The sequence below is a fragment of the Podarcis bocagei genome, assembly GCF_964188305.1.
Source record: "Podarcis bocagei genome assembly, chromosome: 7".
Lineage (NCBI taxonomy): Eukaryota > Metazoa > Chordata > Lepidosauria > Squamata > Lacertidae > Podarcis > Podarcis bocagei.
The window spans coordinates 39484573-39505384 of NC_138132.1; the positions used below are offsets into that span (position 1 = coordinate 39484573).

At 46.2% G+C, this 20812-nt stretch overlaps 1 protein-coding gene across 2 annotated transcripts; it reads left to right on the top strand.

The window, feature by feature from the left end:
• Positions 1-682: 682 nt before the first annotated feature.
• On the top strand, positions 683-19460 carry KATNB1 (katanin regulatory subunit B1). 2 transcript variants are annotated; one of them, XM_081203378.1, is made up of 21 exons: positions 683-807; positions 2185-2306; positions 2552-2828; positions 3226-3356; positions 5123-5240; positions 5771-5871; positions 6274-6315; positions 7320-7403; positions 7557-7672; positions 8951-9022; positions 9288-9438; positions 9765-9952; positions 10832-10962; positions 11621-11671; positions 12016-12092; positions 12928-13050; positions 15060-15209; positions 16332-16408; positions 16874-16948; positions 18010-18126; positions 18726-19460. In XM_081203378.1, exons 3-21 carry the CDS (start codon positions 2789-2791, stop codon positions 18856-18858), a joined length of 1977 nt encoding a protein of 658 aa, XP_081059504.1. In that variant the 5' UTR covers positions 683-807; positions 2185-2306; positions 2552-2788; the 3' UTR covers positions 18859-19460. The 2 variants fall into 2 exon arrangements, with proteins under 2 accessions (XP_081059504.1, XP_081059505.1); XM_081203379.1 differs by having other exon boundaries at positions 12931-13050.
• The last annotated feature ends 1352 nt before the right edge of the window (positions 19461-20812 follow it).

Here is a 20812-nt window from a genome sequence, read left to right on the forward strand (position 1 = left end):
TGCCCCTGTGCGGCCTCGGAAGCTCCCTTACATGAATGCAGATCATTAAATTAGAGTAGTCCATATCCCGGTGTGACTACGAAGCTTCCGAGTTTTGAAAATTCCGACCAGTTAAACGGGTTAGACTACAGTGAAAGAATTTATGTGTGTATATGAGAGAGAAAGAGTGTGCCAATCAATTTCTAGCGTTACGGAAGAGGGAGAAAAACTTTACTTTCTCTGCGCTATGCATAATTTTGTGGATTTCTATCACGTCAGGCTGCAGCAAAGACCGTGCTAATTAAGGGGCCTGCTCGCCCCTCTCTTCCCAAATCGGCGCTCACTCGCAGCACAGACGCGGCTTCTCCGACTAGCAAAGCCTGCAACGAAAAATCTCAAGTTAACCCGGGAGCTGCGCAGTGCGTGCGACTCTACATCCTTCCTTCAGTCTATAGTATACGTATCAGAGGAACTCCCTCCCTCTCCCCCGCCGTTCCTCAAAGCCTTTGTAGCAATTGGCCAGTCGGGCCGGTGGAGGCGGGCTCTGAAAACAAATTACGACGGCGGGGCCTCGGTTGTGTTGGGAAGGCGGGCTATGGGCTATGGCGAGCCTGAAGGCTCGAGGGGCGGACGTGATTGGTCAGCGGCACGAAAGGTGGGCGGGGCCAAGTCGAGGTGAGTTGCCAGGGCTCCGGTTGTCAAGCGGCAGCCAATCAGGGTGGGGGATGGGAGCGGGTGGTGGAGGCGGAGAGCGCTGAGAGCCGTTCAGACGGAGGAGCGCGCGGGTAGGAGACAAGCAAGGCCGGCCGAGACGGGCCTCACGTCGGGGTAGGCCGTGGGTAGCCGCAGCAGCCCTCACCCGAAACCTCCCTGGAGGGGCGGCTGGCCCGGGAAGGCCTTCGGGCTGCCACCCAGGGCCGGGCCGGCCTGTTTACATTCCCTCCTCCGAGCAGGTACTCGCCTGTCCGGCGGTGTGTGCTTCGGAGGTCCCGGTCAGGCCTCGCCGGAGGGGAGCGGGCTGCTTCTCCTCCGGGCAGCGCATGAGGTGGATGGGTGGGATCTTTCTCTCCCCGGGAAGAGTTGGCTGGCCTAAGAGAAGCGGTTTCCTCGGGGCTGAATGGGATCTGCTGCCCACAGCACTTTGCGCGGTGGGGGTGGGAATGTTCACAAGCTCGGGTGGCTCCCTCGGATTCGAGTCACTTGCTCTGAGCACCGGTTGCTGGGAGGTGCTGACTGGGAGAGGGACGCTGCCTTCGTGCCCTTCTTTGTGGGGGACGAGATCTGGTTTCTGGGTCTTAAATAGGCCTTTAGCCTGATCCAGTTAACAGGGCTCTTCTGAGAAGCTTCTGAGATCACCTCGCCTATGTCACCCATAAAAACTCCATCCTGCCTAACACCTGTAGGGATGCAGCACACACGTATTTATTTGTTTCATAAAATGCTGCTTGATTATAAAAGCAAAAGCTCGAAGTGTTCTACAAAAAGAATAAAGCATTGCAGTTATTAGTAAACAGAGGCAATATTTTAAAACATTGAAAAGTAATTAAGGTTGACAATAAGCAAAAACAAAAAATGATTAAAATATGTGTCAGCATCTTGCATACATGGGTAGGCTTGCTATTAGCAGGTGCCAAAAACAGTACTGTGAAAGTGTGGGCCCTACCACGCTAAAATACTGATTTCTTACCAATGTGGAATAAGTATTATATGCCACCTGTAACAGAGGCAGTTCATCAGTTCTGTACAATGGGGTAGTAATCCTCAATCTAGAAATTACATGTGTGGGTGGAAATTTGACAGTAAATTGAGGAGTGGAGCATGCAGACAAGATTTAACTCCCTCCTGGAGGCAGGCTGTGAACAAAGTGTATTTTTGAAGGCCACCTGTCAGTTTTAGGGATCCTAATTTCAGGATCAATTCTGTGCCCCACTGTTTGTCTCTACACTACTCCCAATAGTTGTGCTAGTTGTGTCCCAAAGCATCTGAATAACACCAAGTTGTCAAAGTCTGCTCTAATTTGTTGCTCATTGGTGTAATGACAAAAGTACATTTTATTGTTATTGGAAGATACACAGAAAAGTAGGAGTTCCTGATCACTTACATTCCATGTTTAAAAACAGAATTGGGTTGTATCCAGCCAAGTACTACTTGGAATATATCCAGTACAATTGATGTACCTAACTTAGTCATGTTCATCAATTTCAGTGGGTATACTCTGAGGAGGACTAATACTGTATGCAGCCCAATTCTGGAAATACAGTCATACCTTGGAAGTCGAACTTCTTGCCAGTCGAACGTTTTGGCTCCCAAACGCCGCAAACCCGGACGTGAGTATTTCGGTTTGCATCCAACATGGGTTCCGTGGGTTCTGATTGGCTGCAGGAGCCTCTTGGTTTCCAAACGTTTTGGAAGTCAAACGGATTCCGTTCAACTTCCGAGGTACAACTGTACTTGTTCTAAGTTATTGTTATAAAAAAAAGATAAATGAAGAAACCTGCTAAGCTCTATTTTAATGTAGTTTGTTTTTCTGCTGTGTTAGCTGAACTGGTTAAAACGAACACTTTCCTCCTAGGTAACTTTAATGACTTTCTTCCTGGGATTTTGCTTGCATTCTGGAAGAAATAGGCCACTAAGCCTAGGAGACACATTTATATTTTAAAAATAAAAGTGCCATCACCTTGACTGCTGCAGGACAGTTCAGAAACTTGAACCTTGTATCTGGGGGGTTGAGCCCCACACATGCTGATGAAAACAGAGCTTTGGGAGAAAAAAGAAGACTGCTTTCTGTAGCTCTGTGAGAATCACTGCAATGGCAGCTGCAGTTGCCACCAAGACAGCTTGGAAGCTGCGTAAGTGAAGTCCACTCTTCTGCGTTTATAAATGGGATGTGTTCAGTGCCTGCAATTTTGTCTTCCACTCCTGCTTGACAGCTTGGGTTTCAGTGTTCCCCTGATCACTAGCATCAGACTTGGAGTCAGGTACCTGGTCTAGCTGCTTAGCTGATGACTTAGTGTCTTGTGGAATTATATTTAAAAAATCTTACTATGGCCAGAAGGGCTTACATTCAGGCAAGTGGACATAGAATAATTAGATTAAAAAGCTACAATACATACCAGATATGTGTACCTGTTCGCGTATGCCTCATCAGTAAATGCCAGCTTAAATGTATTGATTTTTGTGTGGGGCTGTAATGGGAGAGAGATGTGATAAAATGTGCTCATGTCTGCGTTTGCTTTTTTTGTATAGAGGAAATCACTGCTCACAGCAGCAATGTTTCTTCACTTGTGTTGGGCAAAAGCTCAGGTCGGCTCCTTGCAACTGGTGGAGATGATTGTCGAGTTAATATCTGGTCAATTAACAAGCCGAACTGCATTATGGTAAGGATTGGCTAATTTCTCTTTGCTTGTGGGCAGTGTGAGTCAGGGAGCAACCTCTGGCATTAGCTTTAGCCACCCTCCTTTCTATACAGGATCAAACATGAGAAGGGAGGTTTATTTTAATCTGTGCTTTTGGTAATTTGGCTAAATACACCTAAATGAGCCAAAGTATAGTGCAGTTAAGGCCAAAGTGCTGAGGGAAGAACAAGTTGCATTGACTGGCACTTCGTGCATTGTTCCTCAGTTTGAGGAACAGAGCATGATGGCACCTTCACCCAGCAGTATATTGCAGGCACTGCTGCTCAGGATATGCAGTGGTACCTCGAGTTACAAACACCTCAGTTTACAAATGCTTCACGTTACAAACTCCACTAACCTGGAAGAATTACCTCGAGTTGAGAACTTTGCCCCAGGATGAGAAAAGAAATTGTGTGCCGGCGGCGGCGCAGCAGCAGCAGCAGCGAGAGGCCCCATTAGCGAAAGCACACCTCTAGTTAAGAACAGTTTCAGGTTAAGAATGGACTTCCGGAACGAATTAAGTTCGTAACTAGAGGTACCACTGTACCACCAGGTAAAGGCACCATTGCACTCTGGCCCTCGAAATGGTCCTGGGAGATGTATCAATACATCGCCCAGGCCTAAAGATGACATTCTGGTCTCTTCAAAAACCAGGAAGTAGTTGGATCTGACATTAGCAGGGTTTCAGTCAAGTGTCCTTCCTTTGTTTTTCATGCAGATCTGGAGATATTTTCTCCACCACCACCTTGCCCGCTGTATTTTGACCTATGAGGAGCTCAGTTGAGCTATTGAGACTTGTATGAGTGGCTGCCTTGGGAGCTGTGGCTGTAGATCCCAGTATGTGTGTAATCCTTTGACTTGGAAGGGCCAAAAAGCTGCAATGGTATCCCTTTCCCCAGCAATGGCCAGTTTGAAATAGTTTTTCTTTTCAATGATTTTTCTTCCGATCCAACCCCTGGACTTTTTCAAAAGGGCATTTCTCTCCTCTTCCACCCCTGCCCTTCTTTTTTTGTACGGTAACTTACTAGTGCTGCAGAATTGAATCTAGAGTGGGCATTTCGACTGTTGCAGTACAGAGCATGATGTTCTTTGTAATACTGCATAGTTTGTGGGAAGTTTGTGATGCAGCTTCATTTCATGCTAGCTGATGGAGCTGCAATTCATTATACACATATCTAGGAGTAAGTTGCTGAACTCAGTGGAATTTACTTTTGTGCAGGTAGACGTCTAGCCATAAACCTGCATTTCTGGGTGATGTGCTTAGTGCACCATTAAGAAGCACTTAATGTGGTGGCCAAGCTCTATATGGCTCTTGGCCTTTGCTTCAACCCTCCTGCAATGGGGCATGGGATTTCCCACTATTGCAGCAAAGCTCTGTGGGGGAAGTGCTTCTGAGTGTGTATTCTGCTGGATTTTATTAGTCAATTAATGACCAGTTGTTGTAACATGAAGAAGTCTTCACTGGGTGTATAAAGGAGGTCCAGTTTGGCACCAGGTGACATGTGTGTGAGAAAAAGACACTTGAAGGATGGCCTCTGGTGAACATAGGAAGGAATCAAAATTTCTGCTCTTGCTGGAGTACTGAAACTTCAGTGCCTGTCCGCGGCTTTGAACGTGGCTTTCACCTAATCATTTCACTACTTGTGGTGTGATGAGTGTAAACATCCTAGCTGTCCTTGTTGTTGCATGCCTTCCTGTGGAGTGGGCCACCTTCAAATGATTCACTGCTGCTTTTTCATTTTGCCCAGAGTCTAACGGGTCACACCACACCCGTGGAGAGTGTGAAGATTAATACGAATGAAGAGCTGATTGTAGCGGGGTCCCAGTCAGGCTCCATTCGGATCTGGGATCTGGAAGCTGCCAAAAGTAGGTTCAGAGCCAATTCTTCTACCACTTCTCAGGTTGCCCAGCAGCCCCTTACTTTGCAAAGAGCAGAGAAAGAGAGAGAGAGCGCAAGCACACAAGAAAGGATGATATGCGCAACTTTGAAAACTGCAGGGGCACCCCTTCCTTCACGTAGGTGGGGGAGATGTTGGTACTGTTCAGATGCCAGCCCTATGAATAAGAAGAGTTGTTTATAATTTCCTCCAATAATATTTATCCATTTGTGTTATGTTTACAGTGCTTAACCTCAGCAGTCAACAATCTTCATTACTTTCATAGAAAAGCAGGTTTTAATTTGATGTGTTTGGTAGATGCTTGTGATTTCTATTTTAAGAGACTGTACAGGGAAACGTTAAAACATTTGTATGATTTTCTGATTTCATTCTAAACCAGATTATTTTTTTAAAAAAGAATTTTACTGAACCACTGAAATAGCAAATCTGATTTGAACTGTATCAATCTTCTTAGACCATGCTTGCATCTCAATTCCCTGCCCTCCCTTTCCCATCCAGTTCTCCGTACTTTAATGGGCCACAAAGCGAATATCTGCAGCCTAGACTTCCATCCTTTTGGAGGCTTTGTAGCTTCAGGATCCATGGACACCAACATTAAGGTAAGACTTTTGAGTCTCCCTCACTCCCTGCATGTGTATTTCAGAACAGCAGGATCCCCAAAGGGCGGCATATCAGTGGATGTAAGGAGCTGTTTTGTATTAAGTCAGAGTAGTTGTTCATGCAGCCCAGCAATATTCTCATGAACCAGAAGCCGCTTTCCAGTGGTGTGGGCAGAGCTCTTCCCAGCCCTTTAACTATGAACTGATAGTGCACCCAAGACGTCATTTGTGTGTGTTCTGCACTTCAGCTGACATCCTGTTTTTGAAATTCAAATAGTTGCATATTCTTAGAAAATGTCCCTCAACCCCAGGACTTTTTTAATTGGAGACCGGTGCTTTGGAAGATCTTCAAGACATTTTCAAGTTGCCATTGTAAAACTTTTGTCCATTTCCTTCATGCAGCTTTGGGACGTGAGGAGGAAGGGCTGCGTCTTCAGGTACAAGGTAAGAAGGAAAGCATATTATTTTGTCTGCAGAGCACCCCTCAAATCTCCTTCTGCCTCTGGGAGTTCTTCCATGTCCAGTTGCTACAGTGTTTCAGTTTGGAGAGCTCATTGAGGCAATCCCACCCACAGGTTCTGGGCAGTTTACAAAATTCCCAGCATCTATTACATAAACAGGGTCTACATTTTTTGGCTGGATTGTTACTGTGGCTGTCAACCCTCAGGCCCCACCCAACCAAAGGAAGGGCCAGTGGGGAGAGGGGTCCATTGGGTACTGCTTCTTGAAGGTGCCCCCAGAGAGGCTTGATGCCATTAATCTTGCAAGTTAATATCTTCTCATCCCTTTTGTACTTTGGTACTGACCTTCACATCCACCTTGCATTATTTTTTAAAATAGGGTGCTCCAATTAAAAAGCATGCACTTGATTGAACTATAGCACCCACTGCACCTCTTCCCAAAGTACAACCTCTCCTCCTCCTGTCTTTCTAGCTCCCTCTGACTCGTTTCCAGGCAAACCCTTTTTCTGTGCTCAACTCTTATCCTCCAAAGTTCATGATTTCTTTTCACTGTTGATGGAGCCCTCAGCTGGTCTCTAACATGCCAGCTGCCCCTCACAGCAATTGAGAAAGGCTCCCCTCCCTCCTAAAGGAGCCCAAGTACTTGGCAAATCATTAAGCTCTTCCCTATCCAATCTCATTTTCCTTCCTTACTAGAAAGTGATATTTACAGTGTTTGAAGCTGTATCTTGGCTATGTCTAAATGTAGCTTTCAACAACCTGGTGCCATCCAGATGTTTTGCATGCTGGCTGGGGCTGGTGGGAGTTGCAGCCCAACACATCTGGAGGGCGCCAGGTTGGCAAAGGCAGTCTAAGGGATTGTATTTTCTCTCTATATAGTAATTTCACAACATGACAGCTGTTGTGAGACATGCTCAGCCTTCATGTTTCCTGTGTGTGACCCATTATTTCTGCTAGGAATGAACTGGGTCTGTTTTGTCTTTACAGGGCCATACTCAAGCTGTCCGCTGTCTCCGATTCAGCCCTGATGGCAAATGGCTGGCGTCGTCTGCAGACGATCACACAGTGAAGGTACTGGTCTGATTTTGCCAGACCCCTTTGGCATTCACCTTCCTTCTTGTGGCAGTTTTGACTGCTTGCCACACCAAGAGGTGCTCTTTTGTGCCAAACTATCAGGAATGGGGTTGGGCAACCTCAAGGCTTTAAAGTTCTTTCTCTATCTAGTTGTGGGACCTGGCTGCTGGGAAGATCATGTTCGAGTTCACAGGACACACGGGGCCAGTCAACGTTGTAGAATTCCATCCCAATGAATACCTGTTGGCCTCTGGTAGCTCTGACAGGTAAAATCTTGTTGGGAAATAAGTGGGGGACAACAGCATGTGATGTGACTCATCTGCAACTTGCAATTATTTCCTGCAGATACTTATATTTTCATTTGTGGAATTGGAATAATTGTTGGTGATGATTGGAACAGCTTACCTTTGGAATTTCCTGTCTAGGGAGGCCCTTCTGGTCTCTTCATTATCCTCTTCTGGAACCTAGAACAAGGTCATAAGATTGCCCATGCTTTGCCCAAAATTCAGTCTTTCGTGTTGTTTGAATTATGACAAAGCTTTTGGTAGATGTCAGCATGCTAGATTTTGGAGTTTGGTATATGCTGATGGCTCTCAATCTTCTTTCTCTTCTTCCTTGAACCTTGGTGAGACTATAGAGTCTCTGAAATGATGCTGGATAAATGGGCTGGATGAACTGGAGCAGGTTCAAATGGGGGTGTAGACGAACAGTGGGCCTGTTGAGTTGAGAGTAGGTGTAAAATCTGTCTGAATGGTCTTGCCGCCCCTTCTGAAGGAACGGGTTTGCTGCTCAGGGGTGATATTTGACCCAGTACTACTGCTGCAGCTGTGCCTTTTCCCAACTGCACCAGATATATTTGCTGCACCATCTTGTGTAAGATAAAATATTTGGTCTCGGTCATTACAGGAAAGTGTTTTATATAGCTCACAAACTATTTGGTTTATAACACAGCAGCTGGGACTGACCTTAGAGAGTGGTTGTTACAGAGCTGCCCTGGTTACCAATTGGTTTCTGGGCACTTCAGAGTGCTGTGTTTTCCTTTTAAATCCCAAAGTGCCCTAGCCTCTGAACACCTTTGTTCTTAGGTCCTGCCATGTGATTTTAAGAACGTCTGAGGAGTTTCTGATGAGGTTGCCATCATTATCACAGATCTACTGGCTGATCATGGCTAGAGAAACCTTGTGTGTTAGCCCAGTTAAAGCTACTAGCCTGCAAATTTTTCCTGGCATGCTGGGGGCTGTCAAAAGAGGAAAAGAGAGTTCTGTTCCTCTTCCCCCAAGCTACAGATATGGGGGCTTCCCTCCTCTGGCAGCCCACTTGGTTTCTCTGCTGGGCACAGACGAGAGTAACTGAGTGCTCTGTTCCTTGCCTGGAATCCCAGACACTCATCTACACCTGTTTGTTTTTTGTGCTCCATCCTTATTTTTATTAGGACCACAGACTGTTGCTAGAAACAAAGACCAATGAATAATCAAGTGTTGGATTAACTCCTGCTTGCCTTGGGCCTAGGAGATCACATAGGTGTGTTTTTTTCTGTCTTGCAGAACGGTCAGGTTCTGGGACTTGGAGAAGTTCCAGGTGGTGAGCTGCATTGAAGAGGAGGCCACTCCTGTCAGGTACATCAGACTTGGGCAGTGATTTGTGTCAAGAGGCATGAGGGCATGTTCTTGCTTTGTGTGACTTTGCTATGGGGATCCCAGACTCTTAATGCTCTTTCAGTTCCAAGCTCTGGTTTGGCCAAGCGGCTGAAACGAGGAATGCATGCAATTAAAGGCTAGCAGAGATTGTGACCATCTCCTAACATGGAATATCAGTGGCACACCTTGTTTTGCACCAGTGTCTGGATGACCTGCACATTCACTTTTCCCCTCTCCCCTTCAGGTGTGTGCTGTTTAACCCCGATGGCTGCTGCTTGTATGCTGGCTGCCATGATACCCTGAGAGTGTATGGCTGGGAGCCTGAGCGCTGTTTTGATGTGGTCTTGGTGAATTGGGGCAAGGTGGCTGATTTGTCTATCTGTAACAATCAACTGGTGAGTGACTGAAGGGGCAGGAAGGGACTTGGGTTTCTTTCTCTGCTAGTGGGTGCAACAAGTGGACATGCCACAAGTTGTGCTTCTGACACTGGCAGTAGCATAGCAGGGCCATTCCTAGTGCACACTTGGCCCCTGACTCTTGCAAATGGACCCCGAGTCATCTCCTCCTCATGTCTTCTGGTAGTTTTCATTTTGAGTTTGCTTCCCGTTCCCCTCACATGGTTGGCAAGGTGGATTCTTGTTGACTTCCCAGAGCACTTTGGCTGTAAACCTAATGTAAAGTTGACTTGCACAGAACATGACTTCTTTTCTGTTCTTCACAGATTGGTGTTTCTTTCACACAAAGCACAGTCTCTTCCTTTGTGGTGGACCTCAGCCGAGTCACAAAATGTGGGCCTGGCACCCGTGGACTGATTCGGGATGACAAGCCTCTCACTCAGCCCTTGCCTGCGGGCTCTTCCCTTCGACGCATCTACGACAGGCCAACGACGACATGCAGCAAACCCCAAAGGCAAGGAAGGAAGACTCCTCTTAGAGGGCGGAAGGTCGCAGCCCCTGTATGCCAAAGGATTTAGAGATGGAAACTGAAAGCAAAGGGATGTTCTCAGTGGTTTCTGTGTGCTCCCCTCCATTGGTTCTGGGGGATTTTTCTAAGAAAAGCTTGTTTGCCTATTTTTTTGTGCATGGCTTTAAAAGAGGATTAGCCAAATTCATGAAAAATAAAGCCATCAATGGCTACTAACCATCGTGGCAATGTTGTTGGTGGCAGAATGCCTCTGAATACCTGTTGCTGGGAATCCTAAGAGGGGAGAGGGCTGCTCTTGCTCTCAGGTCCTGCTTGTGGACATCCAGTTGGCCATTCAGGGGAAAATAGGATGCTGGGCTTCAGATATCTGAAGGAGCATCTCCACCTCCATCGTTCAGCCTGGACACTGAGGTCCTCCTCTGAGGGTCTTCTGGCAGTTCCCTCACTGTGAGAAGTGAGGTTACAGGGAACCAGGCAGAGGGCCTTCTCGGTGGTGGCATCCACCCTGTGGAATGCCCTCCCATCAGATGTCAAGGAGATAAAGAACTACACAATTTTGTGTAGGGGAGGAAGAGAAAGGAGAATGTTAGCCGCTTTGAGACTCCTTCGGGTAGTGATAAAGCAGGATATCAAATCCAAACTCTTCTTCTTTTAGAAGACACCTGAATGAAAGCTTTGTATTGGCTAGTTTTTAATGTTTGACATTTTTATATGTACTGGAAGCCTCCCAGAATGCCTGGGGAAACCCAGTCAGATGGGTGGGATATTATTATTATTATTATTATTATTATTATTATTATTATTATTAGCCCCCATTGGCTTCAGGGCTGTTCTGGTATTCTTATATCTGTGGTTTAATGACAGAATGAAACACAACTCAGAGAGCGAGAGGCGCAGTCCAAGCAGTGAGGACGACAGGGAAGATAAGGAATCCACAGCGGAGATCCAGAACACAGAAGACTACAATGAGATCTTCCAGCCAAAGAATCCCATAAGTGAGTGCTGCTGAAGTAATTTGTGTGATGCCACAAAGCAAACCAAGCTGTTTTCCCCATTTTGTAATATTCAATCTTTGTGTGGCAGTTGTGAACAAGCATGTGACTCTCCCACAGTTGTTTTAATTTACCGTTGCCTCCAAAGACTTTCAAGAGGCAATCTTAGGTTCACAACTTGCTACTGAATATTGTGTTCTGGCATGGTCAGTCATTTAGAGGTAGAGTACTAGCATCTAAGTTTGCAACATGTGTTTGTTAAATATTTGCACACCATCCTTTGTACAAATACATCTGAGGGCAGTCCACAGTGAGAATTTACATCTGAATATATAACTAACACTGCCCCCACCAGCAAAAAAGCCCCACACCAAAACACTGCGATTTGGAGCCATACTTAACTAGCTGAACATAAGTCACATTGAAGTCATTATTAACTTGTCCCATTGATTTCAGTGGAACCTAAGTACAACTAGCTTAGTCTGAATCCTACCCAATATTCCCAGGATGCATCTTTTAGCACATGGAATGTTTGTTCCTATCTCTTGAAAAGAAATGTGGGAAGGAGCGAAGAGGCATAACTGTACCCAGGATCTTCTAATTTCTTGTGTAACTTAAATGGAGTGCAAGGTTGGGCGCTTTATTTTTATGTCTTTTTTAGCTCGAACTCCACCCAACAAGAGTGAACCTTTTCCTGCACCTCCAGAGGATGGTGAGTTGGAATTTCTTTTTCAAGTATTGAGAAAGAACCAGAGAAGATCTCCATACATCTACTGTATTGCTGGCTTCACATGGACATTTACAATGTCTACTATGCTGGGGAAAGTTATGAGTTATCTTTTTCTCGAGTCCGGATTCTTCAGCTTTGCCTCCAAAGGGCAGCGTGTCGGCTCTTGGGGCAAAAGAGCCATGGACTGTCTTGGGTGCTAGTGGCAGGAGCCATAGAGCCCAGGGCCATAGAGCCCAGGGTCTTTGACTTCTAGGGCAGAGCTCTCGCCTGCTGCCACTATTTGTGCAGTCTTGATAGTAAGAAAACATAGTTTTTCTTCCTTCCAGAGCCCATGGTTGCCAAAGAAGCCTCAAGGCTCAGTCAAGTGGCAGATATTCCGACTCCGTTGCCAAGCCAAGAGAATGTAAGTGCCTTGCATCCATTGGTGCCTCTTCCTGCTCCCCCCCACCCACCCTGGCTTCAGAAATGATGGTGCCTCTATCCCAGGATTTCCCAGCCTTGGGTCTCCAGCTCTTTTGGGATTACAACTCCCATCGTCCCTAGCCTGCAGGACCAGTGGTCGGGGATGATGGGAAATGTAGTCCAAAAACAGCTGGAGGCCCAAGTTTGGGAAACCCTGCTCTAGCAGCATGAAAAAGAGGCAGTGGCCTGTCACTCTGTGTTCTAAGCAAGGCAGTCCAGACCAGCCATTGCCCAACCTCCAGGTGTGTTGGACTACAACTCCCATTATTTGTAAAGGAGTTGTAGTCCAAAACATCTGGAGGGCTCCAGATTGGGAAAGGCTGGGCTCAGTGGAGGAATTTTTAATTACTATCATTTTTTTAATAAAAAAATTACACACCACTTAATTGCCAAAACCTCTAAGTGGTTTTGAAAGGCCTTCCCCTGCAGATCTTGATTCTGGTGGTTGGAATTCCCTGCAAGCTTCTTTCTTACAGCCAAATGTGGAGGTGGGGTGGGGGGCAAGATGAGACCCAGGGATTTCCTGAGCAGATCCTATCTTGCACCTGATCCTTAACTTCATTTGAAGTGCTCCAGGTGTCCTGGAGCTCACCACTAAGAAGTTGCCAATAGCCTCTAGTGGGTCTGCTTAGAAAACGAAGGAAGAATGCATCAAGTCCTTTTTTAACATGCCATGGAGGATCAGTGGTGCTCAGTATAGCCAGGTGGTTGCAAATATGGTATCAAAGCTTACAGCCCAGGTGTGTCTACTCTGTCTCCATCTCCACTTCCCACAGCAGCCTGACCCTATTCAGAGGTCGCCAATAGCATCCTCGACCCCCAAGACCAAGGTTGAGCCATCCGTGATCCCTGCAGCCAGGAATGAGCCTATTGGGCTGAAGGCCTCTGACTTTTTGCCAGTAAGTTTCTTCCCTGTAGAAGAGGGATTGGGAACGACAAGTGGCTGTCACCTGGGGAGGGAGGAGAGTCTAGTGATTTGCCTGTCCTGCGCACCCTGCTCTTTGGCTGCTTCAGAAGTAGAGTGCATTTTTGGTTTTTAAAAGAAACAACAAGCCTAGGCTGGATCTAGGCACATCAAAGGAGCGATTCAGTTATACGTGTTGTAAACTTCATAGAGTAAAGGGAAATCTTGCTGGTGAAAGACAGGACTCCACAGCGCCATCTGGTGTTACAGTGTTACAATGCATATAAAGTGCTTTATTTTTATGAATACAGTGGTGCCTCGCAAGACGAAAATCTGTTCCGCAAGTCTCTTCGTCTAGCGGTTTTTTCGTCTTGCGAAGCAACCCTATTAGCGGCTTAGCGCTATTAGCGGTTTAGCGGCTATTAGCGGCTTAGCGGCTAAAAGGCGCTTAGCGGCTTAGAAAAAGGGGGGGGGGAGCGAAAAAAATCGCAAGACGTTTTTGTCTTGCCAAGCAAGCCCATAGGGAAATTCATCTTGCGAAGCGCATCGAAAAACGGAAAACCCTTTCGTCTAGCGGGTTTTTCGTCTTGCGAGGCATTCGTCTTGCAGGGCACCACTGTATAGCTGAGTCCCTGTTCTTAGGGAGATGCAAGAATGGTGGAAATTGGAGGGCTCTGCAAAGGAGAGGGAAGAGACACTGTCAGGGTGCCTCTGGACGAGCTCCACAGAGCACTGATTTGTTAAAGAGTTAACAGGGAGCCTGAATACATGACGCAGAGGTCCAGTGTTTCTTTGTGACCTTTGCAGAAGCAGACTTTTGAATCTGTTAAATAGCTTCAGGAAAAGGAAATTTAGTCCTCCTAGCTTTGTCATGCCAAGCTAAGCAGGTTGCATTCTTCTGGAGAGTAGTGCCTGGGATTAGAGAATCACAAGGGTTGTCTGCCACAATAATTTGAGCTGGGAAGGAGGAGAAATTGGCACCTTGTGTTGTAAAGTGCTGCAGTCGCAAAGGCCCTCAGGGAAAATGTCAAGTCTTGCTTGCTGTGAGAATCTGAAATGCGCTCCACCAGTATGCAGTTGAGGAAGCAACCTGTTTTCATAATCCAGATGCCCCAAACATGAAAATGATTTGCTGCCTTGTTTTTAATTTATTTCACATCATTTATATACTGCTTGATTGTAATAAAATCTCAAAGTGGTTTACAAAAATAAAACAATCAGATTGTCATTAAAAATCCAATTAAGTCAGGTATTTAAAATATTCAAAAATTAAAATCAACAAGATAAAACCAGATTAAAACACATGACAGCTTCTACCTGTCTGGAAAAATGTTTTTAGCACGTGTCAAAAAAGGGGACGGTGAAGGTGCCTGCTTTATGTCAATAGGCAGGGAGTTCCAAAGCGTGGGTGCTGCTGCACTAAAGTAGCAATTTTGTATTGTGGCCCTTGTAACAGTGCCAGTTCCACAGATCAAAGTGGTCAAAAGGTCACAGATGGGGTAAGGCAATCCCGCAGGTAAACTGGTCCACAAAAGAAGGGATAATGTTTAGATGGAAGGACATCAGAAACTAGCCTTTAGCAAGAGCATGGATGGTAGCAGATCCCCTCCCTGGCTAAACACTTTAGATATTTCTCAGCTAGGGTACAAATAATTTAATTGTATGGCTAGTGATTTGGTTGGGTAATAAATAGTATGATTGAATCAAGACAAAAAGCAGAGCAGCAGCATTTGATGCTAAATACAAAGCCAGCCATTCTGGGCAAATCAAAGGTAATCTTGTCAAGGAGACGGTAGAAAAGAATTCACAGCCCAGCATTCCCATTTTCCAATTGTAGGGATAGACCTAGTATGTTCCATTCTTTTAACAGTAATGTTTCTGCCTCTAGTTGTGTTAAGTAAAACTGTAATAACTATACAAAAAGTATAGTTTATGTGTTTGTGTGTGTAACACATTACAAATTAGACATCAATGCCAAGTTCCCTTTACTTTCTGTCCTTGCAGGCTGTGAACAACCAAAACCTGGCGGAGATTGTGGATGAAGAGGCCATGTCCCAAATCCGGAAGGGACACGAGACCATGTGCGTGGTGCTTACCAGCCGACACAAGAACTTGGACACCGTGAGGGTCGTGTGGAGCACTGGAGACATCAAGGCAAGTGGCCTTTTTGTTGCCTTTGTTAAGCAGCACAGTGCCAGGGGCTTTGGGCTTAGCAGGTCCAGATCTCAAACCTCCCACCACTGTCAGCTTGGATACAAAAAGCTTGAAGTTTCATTGTTATCAGCTGACCAAGAGAGATGCAGATGATGAATGAGCATCCTTTGCTCCAGCTGGGGAGAGGGGCTGCTTTGGGAGCAGGCCCTGTGCCTTTCAAGAAGGCTCCTGTTCTTCCTGCTGACCTTGGGCAGCCAACACATCCCTTTATTCAGGCCAAAATATTTGAAACTCAGGGTGGGGGTGGGGAGTCTGCAGTAGGAATACATTCCACAAGCTGGTTATGATGGTGTAATCAGCAGCATCTTACCTTCCCATGCTGGAAGGAGAGGGCTTCCACACAGTCTTGCTCTACCTGACAAGGAGGCAGCCCAGAACCATTCTCAGCAGTGGGGTGGGTGGCAGGACTGTGACCTGCAAGGAGACCCCGTAACTCAAGATGTGACACAGATTCAGAATAGGCATTCACATTCTCTCTTGTGGTTGCCATTCCTACTAGAGGAGGCTGCCTGCTTACTCTCCACTCAGAAGGAGCATTTCCATGGCCACATTATCCCTGTCACTTGCATGAGCCTTGAAGTCCCATGAAGAATTGTGCTAATTTTTGGTGGTCTGTCAAGTGCCTCAGTGGCCTTTAGGGGATGCTCCCTCTCAAGATGTCTGCTGGCTGCCCCCTGGGGGGCTTTGGTGTGTTCTGGCAGCTTCTCAGCCAGTGCTTGTCTTAGTCTGGAGATGAGCTTTGGGATGAGAAATGACTCTTACAGCCCCTGAGGCAGGATCTTTCCTGGGTTGAATTATTCCTGTCTAAGAGAGCATCATCATGGCAGGTGACCCTGTTCCTATTTGCTTGACAAAATATAGCCTGCTGTGTATAAAGAGACACTTTTGTCTGATGGAAGGGCTGAAACCTGCATGGCTGATCCCTTCTGCCAAAGGCTGTGTATAGATGTAGCTGAAAGCCTTGGAAGACGTTCTGCTTTACCACCATTTGGCTTGCCTTCATGATGTCTATCTCTAGGAGACTTGCCCTCATCCTGATTTGCCTCTCTTGCCTTTTCTCAGACATCTGTGGACTCCGCAGTGGCCATCAACGACCTCTCCGTTATGGTGGACCTCCTGAACATCGTCAACCAGAAGGCGTGAGTTCCAGTTTGCTTTCCTGCCTCAAGGGAATGCTTTCTGCCATGTGGATCTGGATCCTCTTCTCTTCTTGGGTAACCTACAAGTGCCTCTTCACTTCTTGAGTGGAGGTTGTGGCCAACAGTTACCCACAGGATCCCAGGCCTTTTTCTTGGCAGCCCCCATGTCCTGCCCCATGAAAACTTGTGTGGGACTTGGTGGTGCCACCTGGTGCTTACACCTGCTAGCCCTGTGCTGAGCTTGGAGCCATGGCATAACTCAGATTCCTCATGAGGACTCCCTGGGCTGAGAGTCATCCGCTGTCTCATCCTTTGGCTCCTTTCTGCCTTGGGGTGAGCAAATGAAGCTTCTTTGTCCCAGCTGCTCTCTGGCTAAGGTCTCTGGAGTGTTCTGCAGGTCAGAGGGGTTTGCTGTTGCAGGGCAGGGGTTGGGGTATCTCTCTGGAGCCTGTATTCTCTTTCCAGGTCTCTTTGGAAGCTGGATCTGTGCACAGTCATCTTGCCTCAGATAGAGAAACTTCTGCAAAGCAAATATGAAAGGTGAGTCTTCTGACAAATGTACGTCCTTGAATAAGAAGAGTGCCTGATCAGTCAAGTGCTTTATTGGCTAGCTGTAGCCAGCAGCTTTTGAGAGTTTTGTCAACTTGTATTTGATGATGGTCCTGATGAAGTGGCAGTAGCTGCTGCACACTTGTGTGTTAATGTCTTGTACATTTTTCTTATTCTTGGAGGGAGTGGGGTTTTCTTATTCTTGGAGGGAGTGGGGTTGTGACTTGCCCAAGCATCTCTGCAGGCCTGGAGGTGGGCCAGCAGGGAAGCAGGCCTGCCAGCTTTGGGCTTATCACAACTTCACTTTGCAGGTGCTGAACAGAAGGGGACCATTGCCCACTTTGCTGTCGACATGGTCCCAGTGCACTTTTATATTGGGCAGGGTTCCCCCTCTGCCCAAATTTGGTGTCATGTTTGAAGCTTTAAATCATGAGGGGATGTCACCAGAAGAAATAAGCACTGAGAAGGGCCCATCCTAAAGTAGGCTGCCCCACCATCCAACATGAGAAGTTTGCAGTTCAAGCAGGAGTTTCCTAAGACTGTTGGATGTTGAGTTTTTTCCTCTTTTGCTTTACTAACCACCAAGCTGTGGTTTTCAGGGAGTGATTCCTCTGCCCCAATATTAAAACCACTTCAAAACCTGAGTAGTTGCAGCATCTAAGTGTACATCACTTTGTGTTGACGCTTATATACAATTGTGTCACCCCCTCCAGGGGTGCGTGTACACACACAAATTCTGCCCCGGTGTTTTGTTTTGTTTTTTGGAAGTGATTCAGAAATCCCTGCAGCAGTGTGGTTGCATTTTGACGAAGGAACTGGGTGAGAAGCAGTTCATGTGAATATCAATTGCTTTTAACAGCAGCCTGCTGGGCAGATGCAGGCTGCCCAGCAGAAAAGCCTTCCTGCATCCAGATTTACAAGAAAAGAAACTGGAAGGACAACTGATTTTGCTGTGGCTCTGCCCTTCCTCCTTCACCTGCTTCTCCACTTGCATTTTAGGTTTAGCTGTGAAAACGTTTCTCCTATTCTGATTCTCCTTGTTCTCTTGTCAGTTACGTCCAGACAGGCTGCACTTCTCTGAAGTTGATTCTGCAGAGGTTTCTGCCCCTGATCACAGACATCCTTGCTGCGCCGCCATCCGTGGGGGTGGACATTAGCAGAGAAGAGAGGTAGGGTGGCATCCCTGTTGTTTCTGTTCCTATGTTGCAAATCCTATCAGAACCTTCCCCAGTACCAATTTAGCCTCCTTGCACACCTGAATCCCACAGCTAGCTCGGTCACACTTGCCCACAGAATCTTGAACAGTTCCAGTTTGTTGCTTTTAGGCTGGAAATATCTGGGCTCCCTCCCACACAACTGCCTCTATCTACTGGGGGGGTGCAGAAGGGGAAAATCTCATTTGACTTCTGCCAGTAAAGCCTGTATGCCTTGCTGCTGCCTTGCACTGGCTAGCAATCAGCAGGTATGCACTGAAAGCTGGACCTTTTTAGTTGTGGTGTGGGTTTAATATTCCCGTTGGGCCAAACTGATCACATGCCTTCTCTGTTTTCCAAGAACCCTTTTGTTTGTTTATCTACCATGCTCTTTACTTTTGTTTAGCTGCTGCTGCTTCAAGAGCATGTTCTGAATTTAACAGTTCGGTATTTTTCTTGTTGTGAAATGCAGAAGAGCAGGACATCTAAATAATATTAATAAAATATTGGTGGATGTTGATCAGTCATGGTAGCCCCTCTGTTCCTTCATCCCAGTCTCTCTTTCCCATTGACAGGCTTCACAAATGCCGCCTGTGCTACAAGCAGCTGAAAAACATCAGCAACATCATCAAGAACAAATCTGGACTCAGTGGCCGCCATGGCAGTGCCTTCCGTGAGCTGCACCTCCTGATGGCTGTCCTTGAGTGATGGGGTGGTGCCCTTCATCCATCCACACATACCGCCTGAGGCTCGTCTTCCCTCCATGGCCTCTCACTCCAGCCACTTCGGGTAGTTTTGTTTGGTGTCCATCTCTCCACAGTTCTCCAGGAGGTAAGGGTTGGGTGCTCCATGTTCAGTGCCTTACAGGCTACATTGCAAACCGGACTGTCCTGCTGTGGCACAGCCCCCCTGCCTTTCTGTGTACATAGCTGCCTTGGGCGGGGGGCAGCAAATGGGAATGCTGTGTTAGAATCCAACCATGGACAGCATCTCTAGACCCTGGCAACCAACAGTGCTTGGGACCAACTCCCTAGTGATGAGCCCGGACCTGCTTCCTTTCCATCCTCACTGTGGTGGGACTTGAGGCAGGAGTGGGTGGGACTGGACCACCTGCCTGTGCAGCTTAGTCTCTTGGGCTGGAGGAGTTGAACCCCACATTGCTGCCCCCCTCTTGTTTTGCTCCATGGTGGAAAGGCTCGATACTGAGGAATGGCCTGCTCTTTCCCCTTCATCTCTTGTTAATACGCTGCAGTCTGCTGTTCATAAACTGATAAGTTATGATGAATTTCATTAAAACGTTTGTAACTTTATTTTGAAAAACAGTAGTTTTGTGTCTTTCCCCTTCCGTAGCCCATAATTTTGTTTAGGTTACAGATTCATATTCTAACTCCCACAAGAGGAAAGTCTTAACAATGCTTTACTTTATATATTATGCCCATTTTTTCTTTAAAATGAAAGTGACCCTTGCCCCCCAAAGTGACCAAGGAAAAAGCAGAGAGGAAGCGGGTAGCTCCAGCTCTGTTTACCCCAGCAGCCCAGAGACATACCCAGAGGTTTTTCTCCTGGTTTGTGGAGTCAAGTACGGAGGGGGTGGATGCCCTCTGGTGTTGGATGTCCGCTAATGACAAAGTTAAGTCCAATTTGTAGACTAAATCCACCCCAGAGGCAAATTTTATCCACTTGTGTCAAAAGGAAAATGTTATAGCTGTTTATGAAAGCAGATGGGAGGAAACAGCTTTGTTAAAAATGAGTTGAATCTGAATTAAGTTGCATCAGATAGACCACAGATTGACTCAGAACAGATTGGGCTGATGAACAAAGCAACAGATACATATCCAAATTGAATCTTTTGGCTTGTGAACACCCTTAGTAAATGCCAGTTTACAACTTGCCATTTTAGTCTGTTCTCCCTACATGTTACTTCCTTTGTGTGTTTTGTCTTTTTAATTTTATACGCCTGATGGCATGTCTGCATTTCATTTAATTCTATAAAGTGCTCGGCACTAGCACTGTATTGAATTGTTGAGTGGTGTGAGCTTACGTTTGGAGAAAGTTTATTATTTGAAAGTGAGAAAACTAGGGATACTCAAGGATTTGATGTATATATTCCAGAGTGAATTCACTTGGTACACATCATGGGTGGGATCCTTGGAGACCCAAGGTGTTGGGTTTTTTTCCCCTTTTTTAAAAAAAGGCAGACCATAGATCACCTCATAACAATTAAATTTGCAGAGAAATGCATACTTGAGACTTCTAAAAAAAAGACACATAGAAAAATGAGAGAAAACAGAAGGAACATAGACAAAAGTGACATGGACTGAAAATAAACAGATATATCCTTAAATACAATAATAAAAACAAAAAGGAGCAAATAAGTAATTCTGTATGTTACAGGGACAATGATCCCTTCCGCGGAGCTCATTAGAGGATTTCTAGTCACCTGGAGTATGGGGGAGGAAAGATGAAATTCAGAGAAAATGCCTTTAGTCCCAGCTATTCTCATAGCTGCTCTGGCCTAGCCAACTACTCATTGTGTGAAGTGAGTACTAGTGTTGCAGGTTAAGCTCTGCCCTAGTCCAGCTGAATTTTGCTTCCACTATTGCTTTTCTGTTACAAGGAAGACCGCTGAGTTGTTCGTTTTATAAAAAGCAGAAACACATGG